This window comes from Cebus imitator, unplaced genomic scaffold (assembly GCF_001604975.1).
Source record: "Cebus imitator isolate Cc_AM_T3 unplaced genomic scaffold, Cebus_imitator-1.0 Scaffold50, whole genome shotgun sequence".
NCBI classification, from domain to species: Eukaryota; Metazoa; Chordata; class Mammalia; order Primates; family Cebidae; genus Cebus; species Cebus imitator.
In genome coordinates this window covers 7,740,506-7,765,094 of record NW_016107365.1, presented here as the reverse complement: position 1 = coordinate 7,765,094, position 24,589 = coordinate 7,740,506, and the positions used below count along the sequence as shown (strand labels likewise).

At 33.4% G+C, this 24,589-nt stretch overlaps 1 protein-coding gene across 6 annotated transcripts in view; it reads left to right on the top strand.

The window, feature by feature from the left end:
- Positions 1 to 24,589, top strand: part of AP3B1 (adaptor related protein complex 3 subunit beta 1) — a 271,317-nt gene that overhangs the window by 61,388 nt on the left and 185,340 nt on the right. For all 6 annotated transcript variants that reach the window (XR_001824965.2, XM_017527703.2, XM_017527701.2 and 3 more), the window contains exons 4-7: positions 4,331 to 4,426; positions 5,040 to 5,200; positions 6,965 to 7,031; positions 16,366 to 16,548. Coding sequence is in view for 5 of the 6 variants with exons in the window: in XM_017527703.2 (XP_017383192.1) it covers positions 4,331 to 4,426; positions 5,040 to 5,200; positions 6,965 to 7,031; positions 16,366 to 16,548 (507 nt within the window). In the remaining variant the exon portion in view is untranslated. The remainder of the gene's footprint in view (positions 1 to 4,330; positions 4,427 to 5,039; positions 5,201 to 6,964; positions 7,032 to 16,365; positions 16,549 to 24,589) is intronic.

Genomic DNA, 24,589 nt, shown 5'->3' with positions numbered 1-24,589 from the left:
ACAACTATGCTTTTTAGGCATAGTTTCTCTGGGCATAGAGATTGCTGATGTTATTGTAGATTATTGGGAAGGGCAATCTTTGGGCACTCATGGACTTTAAGGGTCCTAAGTGGGTTGATATCATCTGTAGATGTGTGGTCATGTGGGTGAGACTGCTCTTGATTGATTGGCGCTCAGAGGTGGGTGTATGGTAATCCATTTGTTCCTGATTGGCTAACGTTTATAAGCAAGAGGCTGTCACAGATTGGTTGACTTGAGTAAACATGTTCATTCGGGTGAGTTTTTATTGTTCTGTTGAACAGGTTTAAAACAGTTCTGGCAGCTACATGTTGCCAAGGTTCAGAAAAAGCTGTCTTACCAAGGAATGTGGGAACTTAAAAACATTACCAGTTTGAATTTTTTTTTATATAATTAAAGAATTTAAAGTATTATAAGAATCACAGAAAGCACTATTATTTTGTTTTGAAGGCCATCTGGAAAGATGAGATTCACCCCTATGATGAGAATATCTTTATTGTTTTGTGAACCCAAAGTAATTAATATTCCTTTTAAGGTAATATAGAAAGATGTAAAGCAGGAATGTTACTGGTTAATATCAGCACACAGAGATAGTCACTGTTAACATTTCATTGTATAGATGTCTCAGTTTTATGCTTACTTGGCTTGAATCTTAGCTCTTCTATTTAATAGATACTGTACTTTGGTCAAGTTACTTACCCTGTCTGTGTTTCAGTTTTCTTATCTGTAAAGTAAGAATAAATACTTGTTTATTGAGTTGTGAAGATAAAATGAATTAATTTAACTAAGACATTTAGCACAGTATCTGACACGTAGTTAATGCTACATATGGGATTTGCTATTATTACCATATTATGTTCATTTTAAGACATTTGTTTGCTATTTTAAGGTTACCGCAATTGGGATTTAACTTAACTGGTGGTGATTCTGCTGGGCAGGATTTTTTGTTTCTTTATTGTTGTTCTTTCCTTTGTGGTCCATAATATAATGATGTGATTTTCAATTGATGGTCTTAGATTGCATAATGTAGGCATCTATGTTTTTAAATATTGAAGTGAGATCATACAATGCATACTGTTTTATACCTTTAAAAAATTTTAGGCCAGGTGCGGTGGCTTACACCTATAATCTCAGCACTTTGGGAGGCCCAGGCGGGCAGATCACCTGAGGCCAGGAGTTTAAGACCAGCTGGCCAACATGGTGAAACCCTGTCTCTCCTAAAAATACAAAAGTTAGCCAGGTGTGGTGGTGTGCTCCTGTAATCCCAGCTACTCAGGAGGTTGAGACAGGAGAATCACTTGTACTCGGGAGGCAGAGGTTGCAGTGAGCCCCAAGATCACGCCACTGCACTCTAACCTGGGTAACAGAGCGAGACTCTGTTTAAAAAAAAAAAAAAAAGCTTTTACAAGGACATATTTTCTTTTTTGAGATGGTGTCTCTCTCTCTCACCCAGGCTAGGGTGCAGTGGCATGATCTCAGCTCGCTGCAACCTCTGCTTCCTGGGTTCCAGTGATTCTCCTGCCTCAACCTCCTGAGTGGCTGGGATTACAGGCATGCGCCAATATGCCCGGTTAATTTTTTTTGCATTTTTAGTAGAGACAGGGTTTTACTATGTTGGCCACACTGGTCTTGAACTCCTGACCTCAGGTGATTCACCTGCCTTGGCCTTTCAAAGTGCTGAAATTACAGGTGTGAGCCACTGCGCCTGGCCACAAGGACTTATTTTCAATGTCAGACAGATTTACTTAATTTTGTATAGTGGCTGAATGGTATAGTGTTTTTTGGATGTATGTACTGTCATTTGTTTACTGTTCATCTATTAGGACATTTTTTGTTTAATTTTTGCTCTTGTGGAAGATTTTAATAAGTGGAACTTGGGGAAGTGGGATAACTTGGGATAACCTGAGTGGAGATTGAGATAAAAAGTGCAAGTTATATTTGGGGACTATTTCTGTTTGACTAGAAAGGAAGTTTGGGACAGGTTATAAACTGTATTGAGTACTAGGTTAAGAGCTTTAGATTTTGTTTTTAAGGTTTTGTGGAGCCATCGAACATTGAAGAGTAATTGGAAAAAAGTTTTTAAATTTCATTTATAACTCTGTCCATATAGTATAGATGAATGGATTGATATCAACTTAAAATGGTTGTGTTTAACATTTTTATTAATGATGAAGATGTACAAAGTTTGCTCATTAAGTTTTTATTTTTACTTATGAATTGTGAAATAGGTTGGATTATAAAATTATGGTCCCAAATTATCTTAACAAGGTGACAAGATGGATTGAATCTAAATTGTTGACAATTTCTATAGATAAATGGAAAATTTTGCCTTTAAAATAAATTTTTTAAAATTCCATGAGGACAGTTGCTTAAGGACAGTTTGATTTTGAGTTGGTCAGCAGTACATTTGGAAAAGGTGTGTAGTTTTAATTGAGAATTAATTATGTCTATGAAATTAGCTCATCTGGAGCAAGATCTTATCAAGTTTGTTCTATTTAGACTATATTTGTAGTTACAGTGCCACACTGAAAAAAATTGGAGTGTGTTTAGGAAAGAGCAAACAGGATGATAGAGGAACTCACAAGCTGTTATGTTTCAAGAGAAATTAGGGTACAAGGAAGGAAGGTTATGACAGTTATCTCTAAAGTAGTCAAAATTGGTTCATATGTCTCGAAATATGATCCAGCATAGTACTGTTTTTATATTTCCAGCATCAATTCCAGCTGTCTCCAACTTTTTTCCTCATTTCCTATGTTTGTTGAGTATTTAACTTTTATATTTTACAAATTTTTAAATTTTTGAGACAGTCTTTCTCCAATTGCCCAGGCTGGAGTTCAGTGGTACAGTCCTGGCCTGCTGCAGCTTTGACCTCCCAGGCTCAGGTGATTTTCCCATCTCAGCCTCTCAAGTAGCTGGGACTATAGGAACATACCACCACGGCTGGTGAATTTTTTTTTTCTTTCTTTTTTCTTTTTTTGTATTTTTACTAGAGATGGGGTTTCCTCATGTTGCCCAGGCTGGTCTTGAACTCCTGGACTCAGACAATCTGCCTGCCTCGGCCTCCCAAAGTGCTGGCATTATAGATGTGAGCCACCGTGCCTAGCTGAGTACATAACTTTTAGGTATATACTATGCTGGCATCTTAGAAGGGTAATCAGGGATATGAGGATATTTAAGAAGGTAGATACAGACTATAAATAGTGCTGGAAGGAAGCAATGGATGAATTTCAACTCAAATTCTAGTTTTATTTTTTTTCTGTTAATAATTTTCTTGTAAACTTAGTGATGAAATTGCCTTTAAAAATTGTTTCCAAGGCTGGGCACAGTGGCTCATGCCTATAACCCCTTCGCTTTGGGAGGTTGAGATGGGAGGACCAGGTAAGCCCAGGAGTTCAAGACCAGCCTGGGGAGGCAACCTAGGGAGACCCAGTCTCTACAGAATATTAAGAAAACAGCTGGGTGTGGTGGTGCATGCCTGTAATTCCAGCTACTGGAGAGACTGAGGTTGGAGGATGACATGAGCCCAGGAGGTTGAGGCTGCAGTGAGCCCTGATTGTGCTATTGCACTGCGGCCGGTGCGACAAAGCAAGACCGTGTCTCAGAAAAAAATCAGAAAAACAAAAAAACATTTGCAGAACATACATTCAATCTTTTTGAATTTTTATTATGTTAAATTGGTATTAATAGTCACACATTCTTACTGGACTGAAAATACCATGTAATACATGTTGAAATGTGAGTATTACCATAAAAATCAGAGTTGGAGCTCTGGGCTCTTTTTTCAGATGAGAAAACAAGTTCCCATAACATATGGTTAGTGGCCTGGACCCAAATTCTTTCTCTTATTATTATTTTTTAAAAAGATAAGGTCTCACTGTGTTACCACTGATGGCCTCTGACTCCTGGTCTCAAGTGATCCTCCTGCCTCAGCCTTCTGTGTAGCTGGGACTACAAGCATGCACACCGTGCCTGGCTTCTTCATTTTATTTTTATCCTTCATTTTGAAAATATTTTTACAATGTATTTAATATGCTTACATGAGATCTGTTCAGGGATTTTTTTATTCCCTTCAAGAGGAAGGGACGCTTTGACAGGATATTGCTGTTGTGTATAGGACTATTAAAATGCTTACTTTAAAAGCTTTTTCTGTTGCTACTTATTATCCCAAAAAATACCATTTTTATTTTGCGATCTAAGATGTGACCAGATTTAGTTGTTTACTTGAGAAAAATTGAGCATGGATTTTGGTATAGCAAATATTGAGTGTTAAAGTTTCACTCTGGCTAGGAATAAATGATTTTTTTTTTAACAGATCAAGAAGTTGGTATATGTTTACCTGGTTCGATACGCTGAAGAACAGCAGGATCTTGCACTCCTGTCCATAAGCACTTTTCAGCGAGCTCTGAAGGTAAATAATGGAGTGAGTAGGCGAATAGCTACAAGGCTTCTGCAGAGTTGGAAGTGCGTCATTTAAAGAAGTGGAGCAGTAATCCACTAAGTAGCACAGTAGTGTCTTGAAAGAGTTAAAAGGCCTCCTATGGTACCCACTCAATACGCTTAGAAAACAGTTTATATAACCAACTGAAACCTTATTGTATATGTTGCAGCTTCTATGTGTTTGTTTATATTCAATATAATTATTTTTATGCTTCAAAGAGCTGTTTATCATTATACTAGTTGTTGAAAGTGTGCAAAGGAGGTTATAAGACATTTTTAAACATGAAATTGATGACCTGCAGCATTTTATTATTATGAAACCGTAAAAACCCAACATATTTAGTAATAAATGACCAACTAGAATTATAACTATTTATTTTCTTTAAAACATTGTTAAAGAAATAAACATTTATTTATTTCTCTCTTTCCCCATTTTCATATACTGGTTGTTCATTTTAAATTAAGTAGCTTTCTTTTGCTATTGTTATATTACACCCTTTAAGCACCTGTTAACTGTGCCTTAAAGATGTCTTTGAAATATTGTATAGTTAAAATTCTGGTGAATATTTTTGCACTATTTTTAGGACCCAAACCAACTAATTCGTGCAAGTGCTTTGAGAGTTCTTTCAAGTATTAGAGTGCCAATTATTGTACCTATCATGATGCTTGCTATTAAGGAAGCTTCTGCTGACTTATCACCATATGTTAGGAAGAATGCAGCCCATGCAATACAAAAATTATACAGGTAGGTGCATTGTTAACACTATACCAAAGATCTCTAATGTTACATGGAATATTATAGACCACAGAGGCTTATTTTATTAGCTCTTTTAACTAGCCTGTTCTTGTACTAAGTAAATCCGATGACTGTATGATGGTATTTTCCCCCCTGCAAACATTCCTTGCACATCTTTAATTTTGTTTTGGTTATAGAGACCCCATGCATGTTTTATTTGTGAGGTTGTTAGAGCTTGTGATAATTTATAGATTTTATAACATAAAAATAATCAGAATTTGAATTCTCATTTATATAGTCTATCTCATGTACACATAAATGCTTGTATTATTAGAAAATTGAGGTTTTTTTTTTTTTCTGTTTAGGGTAGAATCTTAAGTGTGTGATCCTCTCAACTCACTATTCTGTTTTCCCTTCTTCCATCTTTGTTCCTGCTGCCCCCTTCCTTGTCTAATTATTTTCCAGAGCTTTTTTATTAAGTAATTTTTTTAAAGTGTAGTGATTTTGAAATATAGTGCTATACCCTGTCTGTATATTTCAGAAATGTTATGCAATATTATACAATGCCCTGATCTCTGTGGAAAATTTACTGTCCATGTAGAATTTTCTACAACAGTTTGGTATTATTTTTGGCTACCATTTATTCCTCAAGGTTTTTGAGACCGTCCTCGGTTTCTGGTGTTGTATTCACAGTATTATGCTATGTGTATTTAGATGCATGAAAGCAGTAGGGGATGTGGCACTTAATTATGAATAGCACATCATGTATTTGAGTAAGAAAATCAAAGACATGCCAAATAATTAAAGGCAATCTATAACTGAATAAGATATTAGCACTTGATATATATGTATATACAAAGGCACACTAGCAATGTCTTTGATAGGACAGGGACCAAAGCTTATCATACTGTGCTATCAGAAAGTAAAGATGTAATGAGATGGGATTGGTAGTGGGATACTGTTTTGAGAAGGAAGACTTAAGCTAAAATTTGAAATAATTAAAAAGTTTGTCCACATAATGTTTAATAATAAATGCATATGTTTGTAAAATGTGAAATCTCATATTCCTACGTTAACCGCCAAAGTTTTATCATGCTTCTCACTCACCTTTTCATGGGTCCTTAAACTTATGGGATAAGATCCACTCTCACTGTAATGGTTTAAAAGTCCTTCTATCACTGGGCTCCAGTATGTTCAGGGCTCAATGTTTGCCTCTTCTTGCCTTGAATTTATAATCTGTTAGTATTCTATATCAAATGTTTTAATCTCGTTACTTATTTTTCTTAGTTTGGGTTGGCAGATTTTATAATGTGTGTCTCTATCAGTGAATTAGTATGATATAAAATTCTTATTTGGAAATTCTCCATATTTGTTTTTGGCAAGTATGTATTCCTAGTAAACTAATGACTACTGGCTTGTTATTTTTTTCCTCCCAGTTGAAAAAAGAGTTTGTGGTCTATCTACTTAGTGTTACTTTCTTGAAGTTTTCCAACTCTTTTAGAAGTGAACTTGGTCTTTCAGTACTTTCTTAACTAAACCATTGCTCTCTGGCTTAGTTAATATAAGCACTATTGGGGGAAAGATTAGGGCACATTCATGAGAAAAACCATCCCATTTTATATTAAATTTGTTTTTTCTTTATTTCTAACTTATAATAATTCTTGCTCTCTTTTCCTTCCTTAAAAATTTCTCAGCATCCTTGAAATGGTGAGCATCATTTAAAGCTAGAATTAAAAGGAAAAAATTAATATAAGTTCTTTTTATATTTTTTAGCCTTGATCCAGAGCAGAAGGAAATGTTAATTGAAGTAATTGAAAAACTTCTGAAAGATAAAAGCACAGTAAGTAATGTATTTTTATGTCATTGAAGTAAAAATGTGCTTTATTTACATACTATCATTTACCATTATATGTTTTATATCATTATTTTTATTGATTTCAATATCGTATAAATATTAATGGCACTCAGGCCTATTTTTGAAGAACAAAAATTTTCATGTAATGAGAAAGATTACATTTGGAGTTTTAGATTGTTAGGTGTTTCTTCATCAGAGTCTGAAAAAAGACAAGTTGGGAAAAAAGTCTTTTCTTTAACCCATGGCTAAATGGTTAACTGGTTTTTGTGTTGAAGTTTTTATTTTAAGCAGTGATTTATTAGGATTGTAAAAGGCTGAATCACCTGGGAACAAATAATTATCTAAAGGTGAAGTACTAAGAGGGATTGCAGAGATACTGAGAAATCGGGAGTGGGGGGAATGTTTTAGTAGTATATATGTGCTTTGTAAAAAGTACTAAAACATTTTCATATATACAGGCTGTTTTTATTGGCTGGTAAGAATTATCTTATTGGCTAAAATGAGTCCTGTTTTAGGAGGTTGTGTATCCCTTTCTCCATCCTTCCATACACCCACATTTTTGGATATAGTGACATACATGGTAAGATCAAGGAATAGAAGTGACCCTTGGGGATGTGAGTTACCAGTGTACTATCTTAGATGGGGCTTTTGTACCCACTTTATATGTTTCAAAACCACTGAGGAAAAGATTCCAGCTCATTTTAGAATTCTGTCATCAGGGAGTATTTACTGTCTATGCATAGCAGCTATCTAATATAGCAGCCACTAGCCCCATGTATTTGTAGCTATTGGTTTATGGCTTACCATTTGGTCTGTCTTGGATAATGTTCGATATAAATTTGATTAGATAGAATGTGTATTCTGCTGTTGTTGAGTGGAATGTTCTATGTTATCTGTTTTATCAGACATCTGTTTTTTAGTGTTGTTCAAATCTACTTTACTGATCTTATGCCTGTTTGTTCTATTCATTATTGAAAATAGGATATTGAAGTCTGTTTAATTGTGTCAGTGTTTGCTTCATCTATTTAGGAGCTTGGATGTTTGGTGCATATATGCTTATAATTTTGAAAAGTCTTCCTTTTGTTATTGTAAAATGTTCCTCTTTATCTCTAGTAACATTTTTTGTTTTAAAGTCTGTTTTACCTGTTATAAATACTACTTTTCTAGCTTTTTTGTGGTTAATGTTTCTATTATATATCTTTTTCCATCCTTTTACTTTCTGTTTATATTTTTGCATCTAATGTATGTCTACATAGACAGCATATAGTTAGCTCTTATCTTTTTATCCAGTCTGGCAATATGTGCTTTTAATTGGAATGTTTAATCCATTCAGACTTAATGTTGTTGTTAGTAATATCATTGGATTTTAAGCTGTCATTTTACTTGCTTTTCTATGTTTCATGTCTTTTTTGTTCCTCATTTCTCCTTTACTGCTTTTTCTTCTAGTGAACATTTTAATTCTTTTCATGATTTTTTTCACTATACATTTTTGAAAATACAGTCTTATAAATGGAGATTATATTTGTAGTTTCATTCCTAGACCATTTAGTAAATTTTTGTTAGTCTGGAATGTACCAGAAATCACTATTGCATTTCTTCTGTGCATAGTTGCTATAATGTAGGAGGTAACCAAATATAGATTGATTATAAACGAAGATAGAGAAAATAAATTTGATTCCTTTTTTCTTCTGTATGACAGCCATGCTATCTGCCAGGTACTAAGTCAATATTATTAATGTTACGGTTAACTTGATTTTAATAATTAAAAAAATATTTAGTTTTTTTTTTCTATTGTAAGTACAAGAGATTGGCTAAGTACTGTGGAGAATAGTAAGATCTACAAGAAGCAGATCTCTCATTTTAGTGTAGTTTACCATCATTTCTGCTACATTATAGACTAAGAGAAATTGTTGGATGGCCTGGGAATGAACTCTCTCTATATAATATGTTCATGTCTTCCCAGACAGGATAGGTAAAAACAATAGTGGCTTCATGTCTGAGCATCTGCCACTTAGTATATGTACCAATTCTTTACCAGTTTTAGTCTCCAGATTTGTAGGGTTTATAATATCTAATTTATAAACTTGCTGTCTGTGTTAAAGGAAAGAACTATTGTGTATAAAACCCTCAGCACAGTGCCTAACACCACGTTATTAAAAATCCAAATAAGAAATAAGTACTCAAAAAGAAGTGTAAAGAATACAATATCTGTGTAAAATTGGAATGTCTGTTTGCAAAATACACTACAAAGAAAAAAATATTGAATACTTGTTCATCGTAGGTATTTTAATATTTGTTGAATGACTGTTGAATTAACTTGTTACATTCTTGGTGATAGTAATTAAGTGTGTAGTATTATTTTTAATGTCTCCCCCACCCTCCTGCAATGGTTTCATGCTCAGTGTTCATAGGTAGATCCTTTGGGGGCTTTGGTGGCCTGTCCTTTATGAGGCACTCATTTTCCCTAACGTGTTATATACTATATGTTCATTTTGTAAAAAATTAAGAATACATATTTCTTTTTCTGTCTGTAGTGCAAAACAAAGTTTTTACTGATACTTGTAGTTCTGGCGGTATAGCACAGAGTTCTTTCTAGTCTCTTAACTTTTATATTTGTAACTTTTTATTCAACATTAAGAAATGTGACTCTGGCCAGGCACCGTGGTTCATGCCTGTAATCCTAGCACTTTGGGAGGCCAAGGTGGGTGGATTGCTTGAGCCCAGGAGTTACAGACCAGCCTGGGCAACATAGTGAAACCCTATCTCTGCAAAAAAATGAAAAGAAGAAAAACAAAAACAAACAAGAAATGTGGCTCCCATTTCCACAATCTGTTTACATTTTTGCTGAGTCCCAGAATCTAAACTGTTCCTTCAGAATTGCTAGCACTATCCCTCTGTGGGGATGTTTGTTTAGAGTTGTTTGTGTCTTTATTCTTATTTCTTTAATGCCATGGTAAATCAGTATTGCTCCAATTATTTATATCTTTGAACTCATTATATTGGTATATAAGAAAGCTATTTTTTCTTTTTTTGAATGATAAATTTTATATTCTGTTTTTTTTAACTGAATTCTTTATTTACTGCAAAGAGAGATGTTTTACTTCCTCTTTTTCAATTCCTTTTTCAATTTTAGAACTCTGATTTCTCTTGTCTAATTATATTGGTTAGTGCCATCATTACAGTTGTGTTCAATAGTAGTGGAGATGGTGGGCATTTTTGCCTTATTTCAGTCTAGAGGAAGTGCTTGCATTGTGTTTGCATTAAGAAAGCTGCTGGCCCTGAAGATTTTCTTTCTTTCTTTCTTTTTTTTTTTTTTTTTAAGACGAGTTTCACTGTGTTGGTCAGGCTGGTCTTGAACTCCTGACCTCAGGTGATCCACCTGCCTTGGCCTCCAAAGTGCTTGAATTACAGGCGTGAGCCACCACGCCCGGCTGAAGATTTTCTTTTTAGCCTTGAAATATAGGACTTTTGCAAGGTGCTTCAGGATTACTTGATATGGGTCAATTGTTTTTCCTTGGTACTCAGTGAGTACTTTCAAGATGGTGATTCAGAATTTATATTATCTCTGGCAAAGTGTTTTTTTTTTTTTTTTTTTTAAGATTATTGTTTTAAATATTCTCTTATTTTTTTCTTCTTCAGGTATTCCTATTTTATGCACATTGGATCTTCTTTGTCTGTTTTACATTCCAACCATTGTGTCTCTAAACATCTTTGCTTCTTTCTTTATCTCATTTTTGTTCTTTTGGCTCTTTTTCTACCTTTTTAAATACCCCTTATTAAATTTTCGTTCAGTAATTTTATTCAAAGGGCACCTTGCAATTTAGTCTTCATGTCTGATTATTTTCGCCCTCTTGATTTCTTTCCTAATGTCAATCAATCCTGATTTCTTTAGTTAATTTATGATAACTAAAAAATTTATAATTTATATTTATTTTTCCTATCATCAAATGCTTCTTTCAGGGGTATTTAATTCATTTTTAAGTGTTATGTTGTCTCCTTTTGCTTCATCATTTATATTTCCTTGTGGGTAATTTTCACCACTTGAATTGTTTTGATTTTCATTTTCTGTTTTTAGTACTCGTAGATTACTTGCATCTTATTATTTCTTAGGACAGGATTGGTGATTTGATTTTGAGGTAGCTTGCAAGATTCCTAGTACAGGAGCGCCCTCTCTGTTAGAATTGCAAAGTATGTTTTCTTAGTAGATGGCTTTTTGGTAGGAGGGCGTGCATAGTAACAGTATACGTCCCCAAACTATTTTGAGATATATTTTGTAGCAGCCTAAATTTTTCTCTCTTTTTTCTTTTCTTTTTTTCTTTTCAACAGGGTCTTACTCTGTCACCTAGGGCTGGAGTGCAGTGGCATGATCATAGCTAATTGTACCCTCCATCTCTCCAGCACAAGCAATCCTCTTGTCTCGGCTTCCTGAGTAGATGGGACTGTAGACATGCACCACCATGCCCAGCTAATTAAAACAATTTTTTTGTAAAGACAGTGTCCCACTGTGTTGCCCAGGCTGGTTCATGAACTCCTGTGCTCAAGTGATCTTGCTTTGGTCTTACAAAGTGTTGGGATTACAGGCGTGAGCCAGTGCACCCAGCCCCTCTTATTTCCTTTTTCCTGTTATCTCACAGATTCTAAAGGACTGCTCTCCCCTTACTTTTTTTTTTTTTTTTTCGTGCTTGTATCATGAAAGGGAGGAATTAGTGTTTTTTGTTTTTTTTTTTAAATGAGGCCGTTGTAGAAAGGGATAGTTTCAAGGAGGAAATTGAGGCTGTTGTAGAAATTAGGTTTTCTAATTTCCTCCTTGAAACTATCCCTATTTATAGCCGCCTCATTGAATCATTTTCTCTTTCAAGTCTCTTCCTTATAGTCTGCTCTTATCTACCAAGAATCTTGCCTAGTATTTTCACACTTAGGGTGTTCTTTCTCTTTCTGTTGTTGATTTTAGTTTACTTTTAGGCCCACCACTAACTTCTGCCTGCTTTGTTCCAGGCAATTTTTTTCTATATTGTTACAAGTCTTTGTGAAGTTTTGTGATACAAGCATGAAAATAATTACCTGGAATTTAGAGTTCATATTTCTACTTATATATAATTTGAGGTTTAGAGATTCTCTGTTTTGAAGTTAGGCTTAAAGCATAGGTTTTGGTCTTTTGTTGTTATTTTTTTTTTTGTATTTGGGTTGGGAGATTCAGACTTACTTGGGCACCATTAACTTTTCTACCCAGTATTTAAATTGGCTGTGTTTTGAGAATGTTTTCTGATAATTTTTCCTTTGGTATGATTATAAGCCATTGTAGGAAGATTAAAAATATTCTACACAGATATATGTGGATCATATCTTAATTATTACCTTTTTTAGGTCACAAGTAATTATTAATTGAAGAAAGATGGGTACATTTCTCCCCTGCCCCCCACCACAAAATTTGTAATGTCAGTCTTGACATTTAAAATCAATAGAGGATCAAAAATCACTTTCATTTAAAAAATCTCCCAATTAAATGTACCAGGTCTAATTTGTTTCTACATTTTGAAAAGGAATTTTTTTGCTGCCAGCAGCAGTTTTTGGGATCGTTACTATAATGATGACATTGGTATTGCTGCTGATACCTATACATTTGAAAAATGTTGATCTATTAAACTCTCTTCATTTAACCTCTGTTGGTTTTGAGGCATACCATCTGTTGCTTCTTTTAGGTATCTGCTTTCAATTGGGATCCCAAAGAAAATTAGTTCCATAATTCTCATTTTTAAGAAAGGTGGAATTGTTCTACCTCAAGAAAGGTGGAATTATAAACATATTAAAATATAATAGAATGGCTTTTCAGTTTTACTAAAGACTAGTATTTGTCATATGAATAGTTCTTTCCTAAAAAATCAGTCACTTTGGGTTTAGGAGTACAGTTATGATAACATAAGTGTACGAATATTTTAGTTTTATTTAGGTAAAATATAGAAACCTTACAACTGTAGGCAGTGAACTTAAAAGGGGATGTCTGATCTATATTCTGTCATCCCCAATCAATCATTAACAATTTTTCTTTATATAATTTTTATTGTATATTCTTCAATTTTATATCATTTTCATCTATCTTCTCAGTGTCTCCTAAACACTTTCCTATTTTACTTAAAGCCTTTTCTAGTGTTCACATATGAATTCATTTTTAAAATTAATAACACTTTCTCTTATTTTTTTAAAAAAATGTAGCAATCCATATTTGTTGACATTCTTTTCTTTAAAACACTTCAGAAGCAGAGTGGTATTTATTTCCTTTTCAAGTTAATTCTAAAGAAATCCTTTTGAAAGCATTTAACTTTCTAATAGAAAACAGTTTCTTAGGAAAACAGATTAGGTCAGTGCCTACTGAAAAATCTATTTATTTATATATTTTTGATGACATAACATTTCTTCTTCTTAATTTTTGCTACAAAATTATGTTTAATGAATGGAATGGTAAGTTTATAACTAAACTGTAGGTGTAAAACACAATTTTATAAGTTATTGATTTAATTTTGGTAAAAGCCCCACTGTTATGTGCAAAAAACACACCCCTGAGTTTGTACAGATGTTTTATTGTGATAGATCTATTATCCAGCTATTAGAAGATAAATGACTGATCTTTCCCATTTTCCATGCCTCAAGAAAATTGAAATAAGAAGGGGAATATCATTTGGGCTGTATGATTAGGGCAGGTTGGATGGCCATTAATTTAAGGGAAGAAAATCTTGGCAGCATTGGCCAACTTATACCATATTATCAATCAAACCTTGATGCACTTCTTGTGATGACCCAGCACTCTCAGGTTTTTGCAATGTTAATTAGAATTCATGACAAAATAGATGCAAGGAAACGTTTTGTACCCTTCATAATTTTATAGAAAATTTATTGTTATTAGAGGAACCATTTGCTTAGTGTGATTTTTTTCATTACCAGCTTGTCAACTAGCATAGATAATCTAGAGAAAATATGAACTCCGTAGATGGGGTGTCACTTTTGTTGATGGTTCATGTAGTTTACCTTGGAGCACAGCTAATGGCTGAAGTTCATAGCAACAGCACAGAAAAACGTGGCAACCAAGGGAAGATAAATGAACCATGTTTATTGCTTTAATATAAAAAATACATAAATGGAAAACTGCATTTGAATTTGATGAGCTCATTGCTAGTTTTGTTGGAGTGATTTATTTTTCCTCTTATATGAAAAGCTACTATTGACACAGTGAGATGGAAATTAACTGTCTGTTTTTTGGAAACCAATATTTTTGGTTTTAATATCTGAGTAGATCATTTAATTTTAATTCTGAATGTTTTATAGAATATTGAACATTTAATAAACGAAAATCAATAATTTTCCTTGTAGTGTTTAGCCCAGGGTCAGATTGTTAAAACTATATGATTAAGTATCTAAAATAATCAGTTTTGTTTTATAAAGGTGCTCTCTTTATATGCTTTTTAATTATTTTGATGTTTTCTGAAACTTTATTTGTACTTACATAATTAATGATATTTGTTAGTACCTTAGAAGGTGTTAGGACTTTAGAATTATTGTGTACCTGTAGCTCTTGGTTTAATGAATTTAATATTGTGTGGTAGCTGATTTTCTATTTAATCGTTTAGTGTCGAAACACATTTGGAAGAAAATAATTGCTAAGACAGAGTAACTTGATTTACATTGTATTTTAAAAATTGAAACTGTGAATTACCTGTTCAGATTCATGGATCATTTTATTCTAAGTACTATCCTTTATTGTTACACTTTAACACCCTTTGCCAATTGATACTGATATTAATATCAGGTTGATAATACATAAAACATATGTAGACGTTTATGTCTGACAATGAGTTATTCTATAGTTTAATGTCATAAACATAGTTGTAAGATATATTTAAATGATACTGTCACTTTATAGAAATGTAATTATCACAAAATATAATTTCTGAAGAAATTATGTCTTATGCAGAAGACATCAAAATGTGATTGAAAACATGAGCTTAACTTCCTTGCCATATCTTTAACAAATAGAAAATTATATGTATAATACATTTTTATATAGTTCACACAAATAATCAATTCTGTGCTTTTTCGATTGAGGTGCATACATGCTGGGACCAGCAGGCACCAGTACATGGGTAGGGCTGGAGTCAATAAATGCAGCTTCACGTTTATACTGATTGGTAATTCAGAAAATCCCCACAGGACTTGAAACTTGTTTAGCATAATAGCGAGTCTATATTCTGAGCTGTTTTCTTTCAATTGTATTGTTGGTTGCATATTAATAAACTAAATGTCAGCCAAGTAGAGGGACAAACACTCAAAATATGAATATCATTGTATCTAATATTTTTCAAAAAGTACCATTTCAGTAAGTTATATTTCCATTTAATTGCTTATTTTAAGTCATTGGGGAAATTTTAGACACTAAAATGAAAATCCCCAGTGTTCAGATAGAATATGACATTAATTTGTTTTTCAAAACTGTATTATATTGTGGGCTAACTGCATATATATCTTTTGTACATATATAGAAGTATTTGTATATTATATATTCTGCTTAGTTTGTATCTTTAGAGTAAAGGAATCTTAATGTTACCACTTTGTAAGAGCATGACAGTTCAGAAACTAACATTATGATTCATTAATTGGTCTTGGAAAAGCTGCCTTTTGTTAGTAATATAGTATTCCAACTTATACACATTATTATAAAAGTGGTAAGACCCCAGGTGATGTTCTAAAATTTCATCCAGTTTGTTTTCTTTGTAAACAAATTATATTGGGTAAAAACAGGTGGATTAAGATATATATGATTTGAAAGTATTCTTATATTAAAAAAATTTACAAATTTCTCATATACTTTTTAATGCAAGTTTGTTATAGAATTATTGTCATTCTCATTTTAAACTGACACAATGTGATCTTTGTTATTGTCTTGATTCTTTTTCTGAATATTGTTGTGAACAAAGTACTGAATTTTTAGATTAGAATTTAGGTTAGGTTTAAACATGAAAAATGTGCATGAGTAAAGTTTAATCCCCATATGAATAATTTATTGAAATTTAACCTGATGAAATAAAAACATCAGAATATACCTCTCTTCAGAATACTATTAGTTTTCTAGACATATTAGAACTATTAAAATTATCCTTTGAAGAACAGGCACTTTAAACTTTGTTTTTCAAACATGAACATTCATTTTAATTGAATGAATACTTTAATATTGATTGGTATGAAACTGATTACATCACTATGATGCCTGAGTAAGATCTTTGATGTGGGGGAGAAACATTTTTTAATAAGTTACTATTTATTTCTTTTGTAGCTAGTAGCTGGCAGTGTTGTGATGGCTTTTGAAGAAGTATGCCCAGACAGAATAGATCTGATTCATAAGAATTACCGCAAGCTATGTAACTTACTAGTCGATGTTGAAGAGTGGGGCCAGGTTGTCATAATCCACATGCTAACTCGATATGCTCGGACACAGTTTGTCAGCCCTTGGAAAGAGGTAAGTGTTGAACAGTCTTCCACTTTCAAGCATACTAAGAGAATGGATTAGCTTTTTGAAACTTGTGCAACAAATTAGGAGTAGTAAAATAGAGTAATCTGCATATTTAAGGAAGACTCATCGGTCTCATGTTCTTTTACTAAAGCGGACAACCAATATAAATGCAAGAATAATTGTCCATTGTTTTGGCACTGATTGATACATATTTAGTGGTGTAATATGTATATACACTTTTTAATTTGATACTGGCAAAAGGCCCTTGTTAGGAGGAGCAGCATGATACAGTGCTTAAAGTGACATTGCCAAACCGTGGATTTTTTTTGGTTACTAGTTACTTTCACACCTTTGAGCCCCAGCTATTACAGGTACTCATTTGTAAGAAAGTAGGTGATGTGATTCTAAGCATGTGAATTTATACCCAAAGTAATTAGTTTCTTGTCTTTATAGATAAATATCGTTGAACTTTTAAACTACTTTTTTCTAGTTTTGTATTTGTAAAATGTCTGTGTTCTTCTCTTCACTTTAGCTGGTAGCATTTAGTAAAATTAATAATTTAAGTGAAGCTATTTGTTTTCTTTGTGCAGATTAGCATTTGAAGCACGCCTTATTCTTTTCATCATATTGACAATTTAGAAAATATTATCATATAGCTTGTAATTAAGATCCTTAGGCTGTATGCATTTAAGATTGAAGTTATTTTTAAACTAGCTTAAAGAAATCCTTAAATGTTATAAGAATAGCACGTCGATTCTTATCTTTTGATGTCTTTTTGAAACACAGTATTACAGATTTTAAAAACCAATTTATGTAAAAAAAAAAAAAAAAAACATTTTTAAAAGCCCCTGTTATATCAAAGGGTTCTGTATACGTACTTAGTATAGGCCTTGAGTACCTAATACATCTTGCTTTTGTTAATTAGAAAAATGTAAATGACATGGAAAAATGTTTATGATAGACACTTTAAATGATACATCAAGCTTGCAAATTATTATAAAATGTTGATCAATATCTTCTATATTGACATAGCATTAAAAACTATTTAAAAATTTTAATACTTCTTTATCTAGGAGACAGTAATACTGACTTCCATCTCACTTTTAATATTAACAAAATGATTGTTATCCTTAAAAATTAAAGTGTTTTGAATTATTAATATATAAAAGTCTTATGTTACATAGTGCACTTAAATTGATGAACTTTTACTATCCTTGTGAACTTTAATTTTATAAAGTTAACTTTTTAAAAAAATCATTGAGCAAAATACAGTTTTGATGGCACTTTTGCTAGATTGAGCAGCATCTCTGTAATGAAAACGTCCTGGCCGTTTTATGGTAACTTTGGTGGCAGATTTTTGTTGCCAGACAGCTTATTTGTTTGATTTCAGCCAATTCCTTTCAAAACTTCTGCTCAGATATTTTTTCTATTGTGTAAAGTTACAGACAGTTTTGCCTTAGCTAATCACTGTCACCATTTAAATTTTTAAATTTTACTTTCTTATCATTTTCAGTAGCTATTTGCAAATGATCCTTTGCTTGTAATTATATAGAAACTGGAGTTAAAATGTATAGTTTACTTACCATACCTTCTAAAAATAGGTTAACGAGTAGTAAAATCTCTGGTTTATGTTTGCCTATTTGTTTTTCTGTTCCTTGAATTTCATCTTGTTTTAGACAAAATTTATTTGTAAAGCCATTGTAAAGGAAAATTAAGTTCTATACCATCATATACATTTATTTTTTGAGGGATAATTTGAAAAATGGGGACTGTATTCATTCTTTGTGTTTTCACGTTAACTCCATGAACATGAATTATGACAAAACATGAGATGAAGTCTGGCCATTGTCCCTGGCATACTGGAATGGCCTAAGTCATTTCTTCTCTTTGCTGCTTACCTGCAATCCAACCTTGGAATTATTTTAAATGCTGTGGTTATTACACTAATTTAATGGCTTTGAAATGTGTACATCAGTCCTCAGGGTGCTCTAGCACAGCCACAGAACAAGAAAAGCAGGGGCAGTGGTGCTCTAGACTGCAGCTCTTTGGGCTTTGCCACAGTTTCAAACACAGAAGCCTTTTTTGCCTTCCTTTCTTTTATTTGATTTCCTTTGAGAAAGATCCATTGTCTTAAAAGAAAGATAGAAAGAAAACCACTTAAATAGGAGATTTGTAAGTTTAGCTAATTCGAATCATATTATCGTTGTTGTTTTTTAATTATAGAAGCAATTCAAGTATAAATCCCCTTCTCATAACCTCTTGGTTAACCCCTTAGAGGCAATTATTGGTAACTATTTAATTTCATTTATTCTGGTGGTTATAAATTTTACTTTTCAGTAAAATTAAAGTAAAAAGTTAAAGTAAAACTTTTCACTTTATTTATTAACTTAAGATGAAATCAGTTGACCTCAGTTCATGGAAAGATTATTCATTGATTGTTTAAGTTCTATTTGAGGGTCTTGTTTAGCCCAGAATAATCAGTGTAACAGGCTTTTGTCTGCATACATACATCTATTCTCTTCAGAAGCAATGTGGAAGATTTGAAAGGCTCAGCCCTTATTGCAATATTGGAATCAAGGATTGTACAAGATGTTAGACTCTTGTTACAAATACATTTTATAAAATTAAGGTTCAAATGAGTGGTCAACATTAGGACCATGTCTGTGTTCTCACTCTTCCAGTTAACCCATCTCAGCCTTCCTCTGTGCTAATTGTGATTTTGTTTTCCTGAGAAACTTTGGAGTGGGCAGTCCAGTCATTTGCAGCCTTCAGTGCTTTCTAACCTAGGCCTGATGTTGCTTCCAACTTTTTAAGGACTACACATGGTATTTTTAGCTTTAGAAGCTGGCAAACTAAATCTTAAAGCAGAATTTGACCACAGCTAGAAGAAACTGAGAATTTGGCATTTATATTTGCTTGCTCTTTCATATGTGATGTTGTAAAAGGCACCCTATGTAGTAAAGGAAGGTTCAGTTGATTATAGAATAAAAAGTCAAGGTGAAACTACTCTAGCAGAGTCATTCCTGAAAGGGTACCTCTCTTTTTTATCCTTTTACCATCAACACTTGAATGTGTTGTTTCATGAAATAATCCAAGTAAAAGTATCTTCATTCTAGCCCTCCATTCTCTTTTACTTACATGCAGAAGTTACTTACATAAATACTATATGAGCACCATTTTATGATGTATTAAGGGCCATTTTACCTCGAAGTAAAAGAATTTGCTAGTAGGAAAAAGCATCACTAAAATAATATATTGACATAAGAGTTTTAAAATTAAAAAAATTGCCTATAATAACAAATTCATTTAAATCCAGCAGTTTTCTCTCAAGGGCTAGGAGAAAATGTGAAAAATAATACTGTGATGTTTTATACTTAGTGGCTTAGTGGCTTACCATTTTGCTGTACTTTTTTTCTTTCTTTTTCTTTTTTGAGACGGAGTCTCCCTCTGTTGCCCAGGCTGGGGTGCGGTGGTACAGTCTCAGCTCACTGCAACCTCTGCCTCCTGGATTCAAGAGATTCTCCTGCTTTGGCCTCCCAAGTAGGTGGAATTAGATATGCTCCACCACGCCCAGCTAATTTTTCTATTTTTAGTGGAGACAGGGTGTCATGATGTTGGCCAGGCTGGTCTTGAACTCCTGACCTCAAGTGATCTGCCCTCCTCAGCCTCCCAAAGTGCTGGGATTACAGGTGTGAGCCACCATGCCTGGCCTGTACTTTCTTACATAGTATTTTATTTGCCATAGGGCAGTCAGAATTATTATACCCATTTTATATATGAAGAAACCGATGTATACAGATTTTAGCAACTCATTTAAGAAAATATTGCTTATAGAAGGTGGAACAGAAATATAAACAGAATTATCTGATGCCCAGGCCAGCATTATTACCTTAATATTTTATTGCCTTGTGACTTTTAAATGAAAATAATTTCTTAATAAGTTTTGTGAGTTTGTTTATTGTGTTCCAGTCAAAACCAACTTTCAAGCTCACAATCCATAGTGCTCAGACATGCAATTAGCTAACAGCCATAATTAAATTTGCTTTCAAAGAGAAAAATCATGTTTCTTATTGAATTTTTACAAACATTTGCTTACAGTAATATGCTTGAAGGGTGGCAAAATTGCTTTTTGTTGAGGAATCGAAAATTAGTAGATACACTTTTTGAGATGAGCTAATGTACATGCTTTTGTCAATAAGTTCTCAAATGAACACATCACAGACAAACAAGCTTCTTCAGGGGCAGAAGAGATTTTTAATTTAGTTTATTTGCATCATTATAGATCAGTATTTAGGCTGTTTATATGTAAATGTATGATTTGAGGAACAATTAAGTATTAACAAAGTAGATTGCAGTCGTATCAATTGCAGTGCATTTTCCATAATTTTTCTAACTGACATCTTTGATGATAAATAGTGGATGCCAAGTCAAAGCCGATTATACAGTGCACTAGGAATTCATGGGGCTGTCAGGGAGAAGACCGATTGACTTTAAATTTACATATTAATGAGAAGATTTGTTAAGAGGGTGCTTGACTATAGAAAATAACAGCGTATTTATAGGGCACGACATTTTATAAATAAAGCTGATGCAGGAAAATGGAAATTAAACCTTTTAGGTTAATAAATTCAAGAGACTGCTAAAATGCACATTTGCATTTTTATTTTCTTAAATTTACCTTACTCTTTGCAGTCCATGTGGGTTGTTTTTTATTCTAGGTCAAGTTTGTATAATTTTCAAGGATATAAAATTGCATAAATATTTTCTTTGTCATTCAAGCCTATTATGGGAGACTTCTTGAAGCATAAATCTAGATCTCTAAGACTAAAGTTGCTTTTGTACAATTAATGGATTAAAAAAAATTATAAAACACAAAGTAAATTTTGAGAGTGATTTAAAATAAAAACCAACATCTGTTTGTGGCATTAAGTGTAAACTGAAAGGAAACTGACACTGGGGCCTGCTAGGAATGTTAATTTTATGAATCTAGCTTTTTACAATTGAACTTTCTCTAGGAGATGAGAGGTTTTCAAGAATTATCAAAATATTTTACTTCAGTGATTTGGAAATTAAATATTTACCATTATTTTTTAGAATATGAATCCAGGTTATATAATTCTGGTGGCAATATTAATGCCAGTTTACAATTTGCAGTAATTAATTTTGTCTCTCTCTGTATATCTGTACATCAGTTATAAAACCCTACATAAGTTTAAGAAAGTCCGAATTTAGAATTTTGTTTAAAGTATTTTTAAGGTAAGTTCTTAAGTTTCTCAGAGGTAGCTATAAAATAACTCATCAAAATGCAAACTTTATAAATGTAGTTTTTTGATGAGCAGATTTCTGTAGGTAAAAAACTACTTCAGGGAAGTACTTCATGAACTCCACATCTAGATCCTGTCTTAATGGACCAAAATGTTAAAGATTATTTTTATTGAGTTTTAATTTGCTTTACTGGTTAATTTTCTTTGTTAAAACAAATTTTGTCTTGTATCTTGCCAATGGACTATTACTAGATCTCACAATTCTGTGGATTTTTTTTAAAAAACAAAAACTGAGAAGCTGTGGTAAAAACCATTCTTTACAATGCAATAAAATAAATTTTTTGTGCACTATTATAGGCAACTGTTGACTGAGGGTTCTATATATAATTTAATGTGAAACTATGGATCATGATCTAATATTGAAATAATGTTTCTCCTCTTCCCATTGGTTATGAAGCATTTATCGTAAAGATTCCCTATTCTTTTTGTTGTTCATGACTCATTCCTATTGATTGGAATTTTGTTTAACTCATAAAGTTTTCTTTTTTAAAAAAGAAAACTTTAGGCCGGGCGCGGTGGCTCAAGCCTGTAATCCCAGCACTTTGGGAGGCCGAGGCGGGTGGATCACGAGGTCAAGAGATCGAGACCATCCTGGTCAACATGGTGAAACCCCATCTCTACTAAAAATACAAAAAATTAGCTGGGCATGGTGGCGCGTGCCTGTAATCCCAGCGACTCAGGAGGCTGAGGCAGGAGAATTGCCTGAACCCAGGAGGCGGAGGTTGCGGTGAGCCGAGATCGCGCCATTGCACTCCAGCCTGGGTAACAAGAGCGAAACTCCAAAAAAAAAAAAAAAAAAAAAAAAAAAAAAAAAAAAAAAAAAAAAAAAAAAAAAAAAAAAAAAAGAAAACTTTAAATTTTATCCAAGTAACGTGCATGGTTTAAAAGAAAGAAATTGAATAGTACTACAAGGCTTATGAGAAACATTTTTCTGTCCGACGCTCCTCCATTCCTGAATTAGCTTCCTTAATTCTTTTCCCTTCTATGTGTGAGCTCAAAAGCATCTGATCCAGGTCTCAGTCAATTTAGAGAGTTTGTTTTGCCAAAATTAGGGATGCACCTGTGACATTTGCAGCCTCAGGTGGTCCTGATGACATGAGCCCAAGGTTGCTACAATTTGCTTTTATACACTTTAGGGAGACATAATCCATCAGTTAATACCTGTAAGATAGACATTGGTTCAATCTGGAAAGGTAGGACAACTTGAAGAGGGGGCTTCTAAGTCATAGGTGGATTTAAAGATTTCTCGCTGGCAGTTAATTGAGAGTTAAGTTGTAATCTGAAGACCTGGAATCAATAGAAAGACAATGTCTGGATTATAATAAGGGATTTTGGAGACCAAGGTTTTATCTTGTAGATGAAGCCTCCAGGTAGCAGGCTTTAGACAGAATAGATTACAAATGTTTCTTGTCAGACCTAAGGCCTCTGTTGATGTTAATGCTGGTTAGCTTTTCCTGAATTCCAAAAGGGATGAGGGTATAATGAGGCATGCCTGACCCACCCTTCGTATCATGGCCTGAACTGGCTTTTCACATTAATTTTGGAATGCCCTTGGCCATGAGAAGGCATCCTTTCAGGTTGGTTGCAGGGCTTAGCATTTTACTTTTGGTTTATGTATACACACGTGTGTATTTGCCTTTCTTCATTTCTAGGAAATAGACATATATTGCTATTTCTTGATTTATCAATTTTAGGCATTATATGTTGACTTCCTGTTGTGGAGAGTTTGGCATTCTTCTATTACCTTATGGCTCTACTTACCTCTTTCATCTTTGGAATATAATTATATTAGAATTTTTTTAATCCATGTGTGTTCATTTTCCTATGATTTATGAATATTGTTCAGCTGCATAATAACATTTCATCTCTTGTGGAGCTTTTGTTTCTTTTTGGAATCAAATTTGCTTCATTTTAAGTTTGCTTACTTTATCATGTCACTATACAAAGCATTCCAAGTTCTCCATTGGAGTATTAAATATTCTCCAAATGTTATTTCATGTGCAGTTGTTGTGATATTTCTTGTTGTCTACCCAATGTCAGTTCTGCCCCTCCCACTTATTTAAATAACAGGATCCTGATTTTGTTCAGAGTAGTGATATGCCCAACAAAATATAATCAACTACATTAAAGTCCTTTAGAGTCAGAAATAGCCATATGAACCAGATCTGGAAATTGGGATTCTGGGGAAGCTGTTGTTTTTCTGACAGACTCACTTGACATATATATTTTACCCATTGCCCTTTTTCATTATTCCTCCCCAGGATGCATGTGTGGTAATTAGACGTACCATAGTCATTTTACAAGCATAAGGATGAAGCTATACTCGGGGTGGGCAGAGCTGTAAAACAAAGTGTTTGGGGACCCTTTTCATTTTATGGAGCTACCTAACTAGATATTTCTCTTATATATAGCTGAACAGAGTTCTAACTAGTACAATTGCCAAATATATCAAATATTTCAACAGCTTCATTTTCTTCCCAGGAGACATCTTCCTGGAGTCTTCACCCTCTGTTCTAATCTGATTGCTTACTAGATCTGCACATTTCCTATCTGCTGTTCTAGAACTTAATATTGTGTCTTTTCTGTGTTAAATTCTGTTTCTTAGGCTTTCCTCCTCTTTCTCTGTCTGTCTCTGTCTCTGTCCCTCTTTCTCTCTGTCTCTTTCCCCTCTTTTGGCTTTGGTGGAGCATATCCTCTAATGTTTTCTTTTTTTTTTTTTTTTT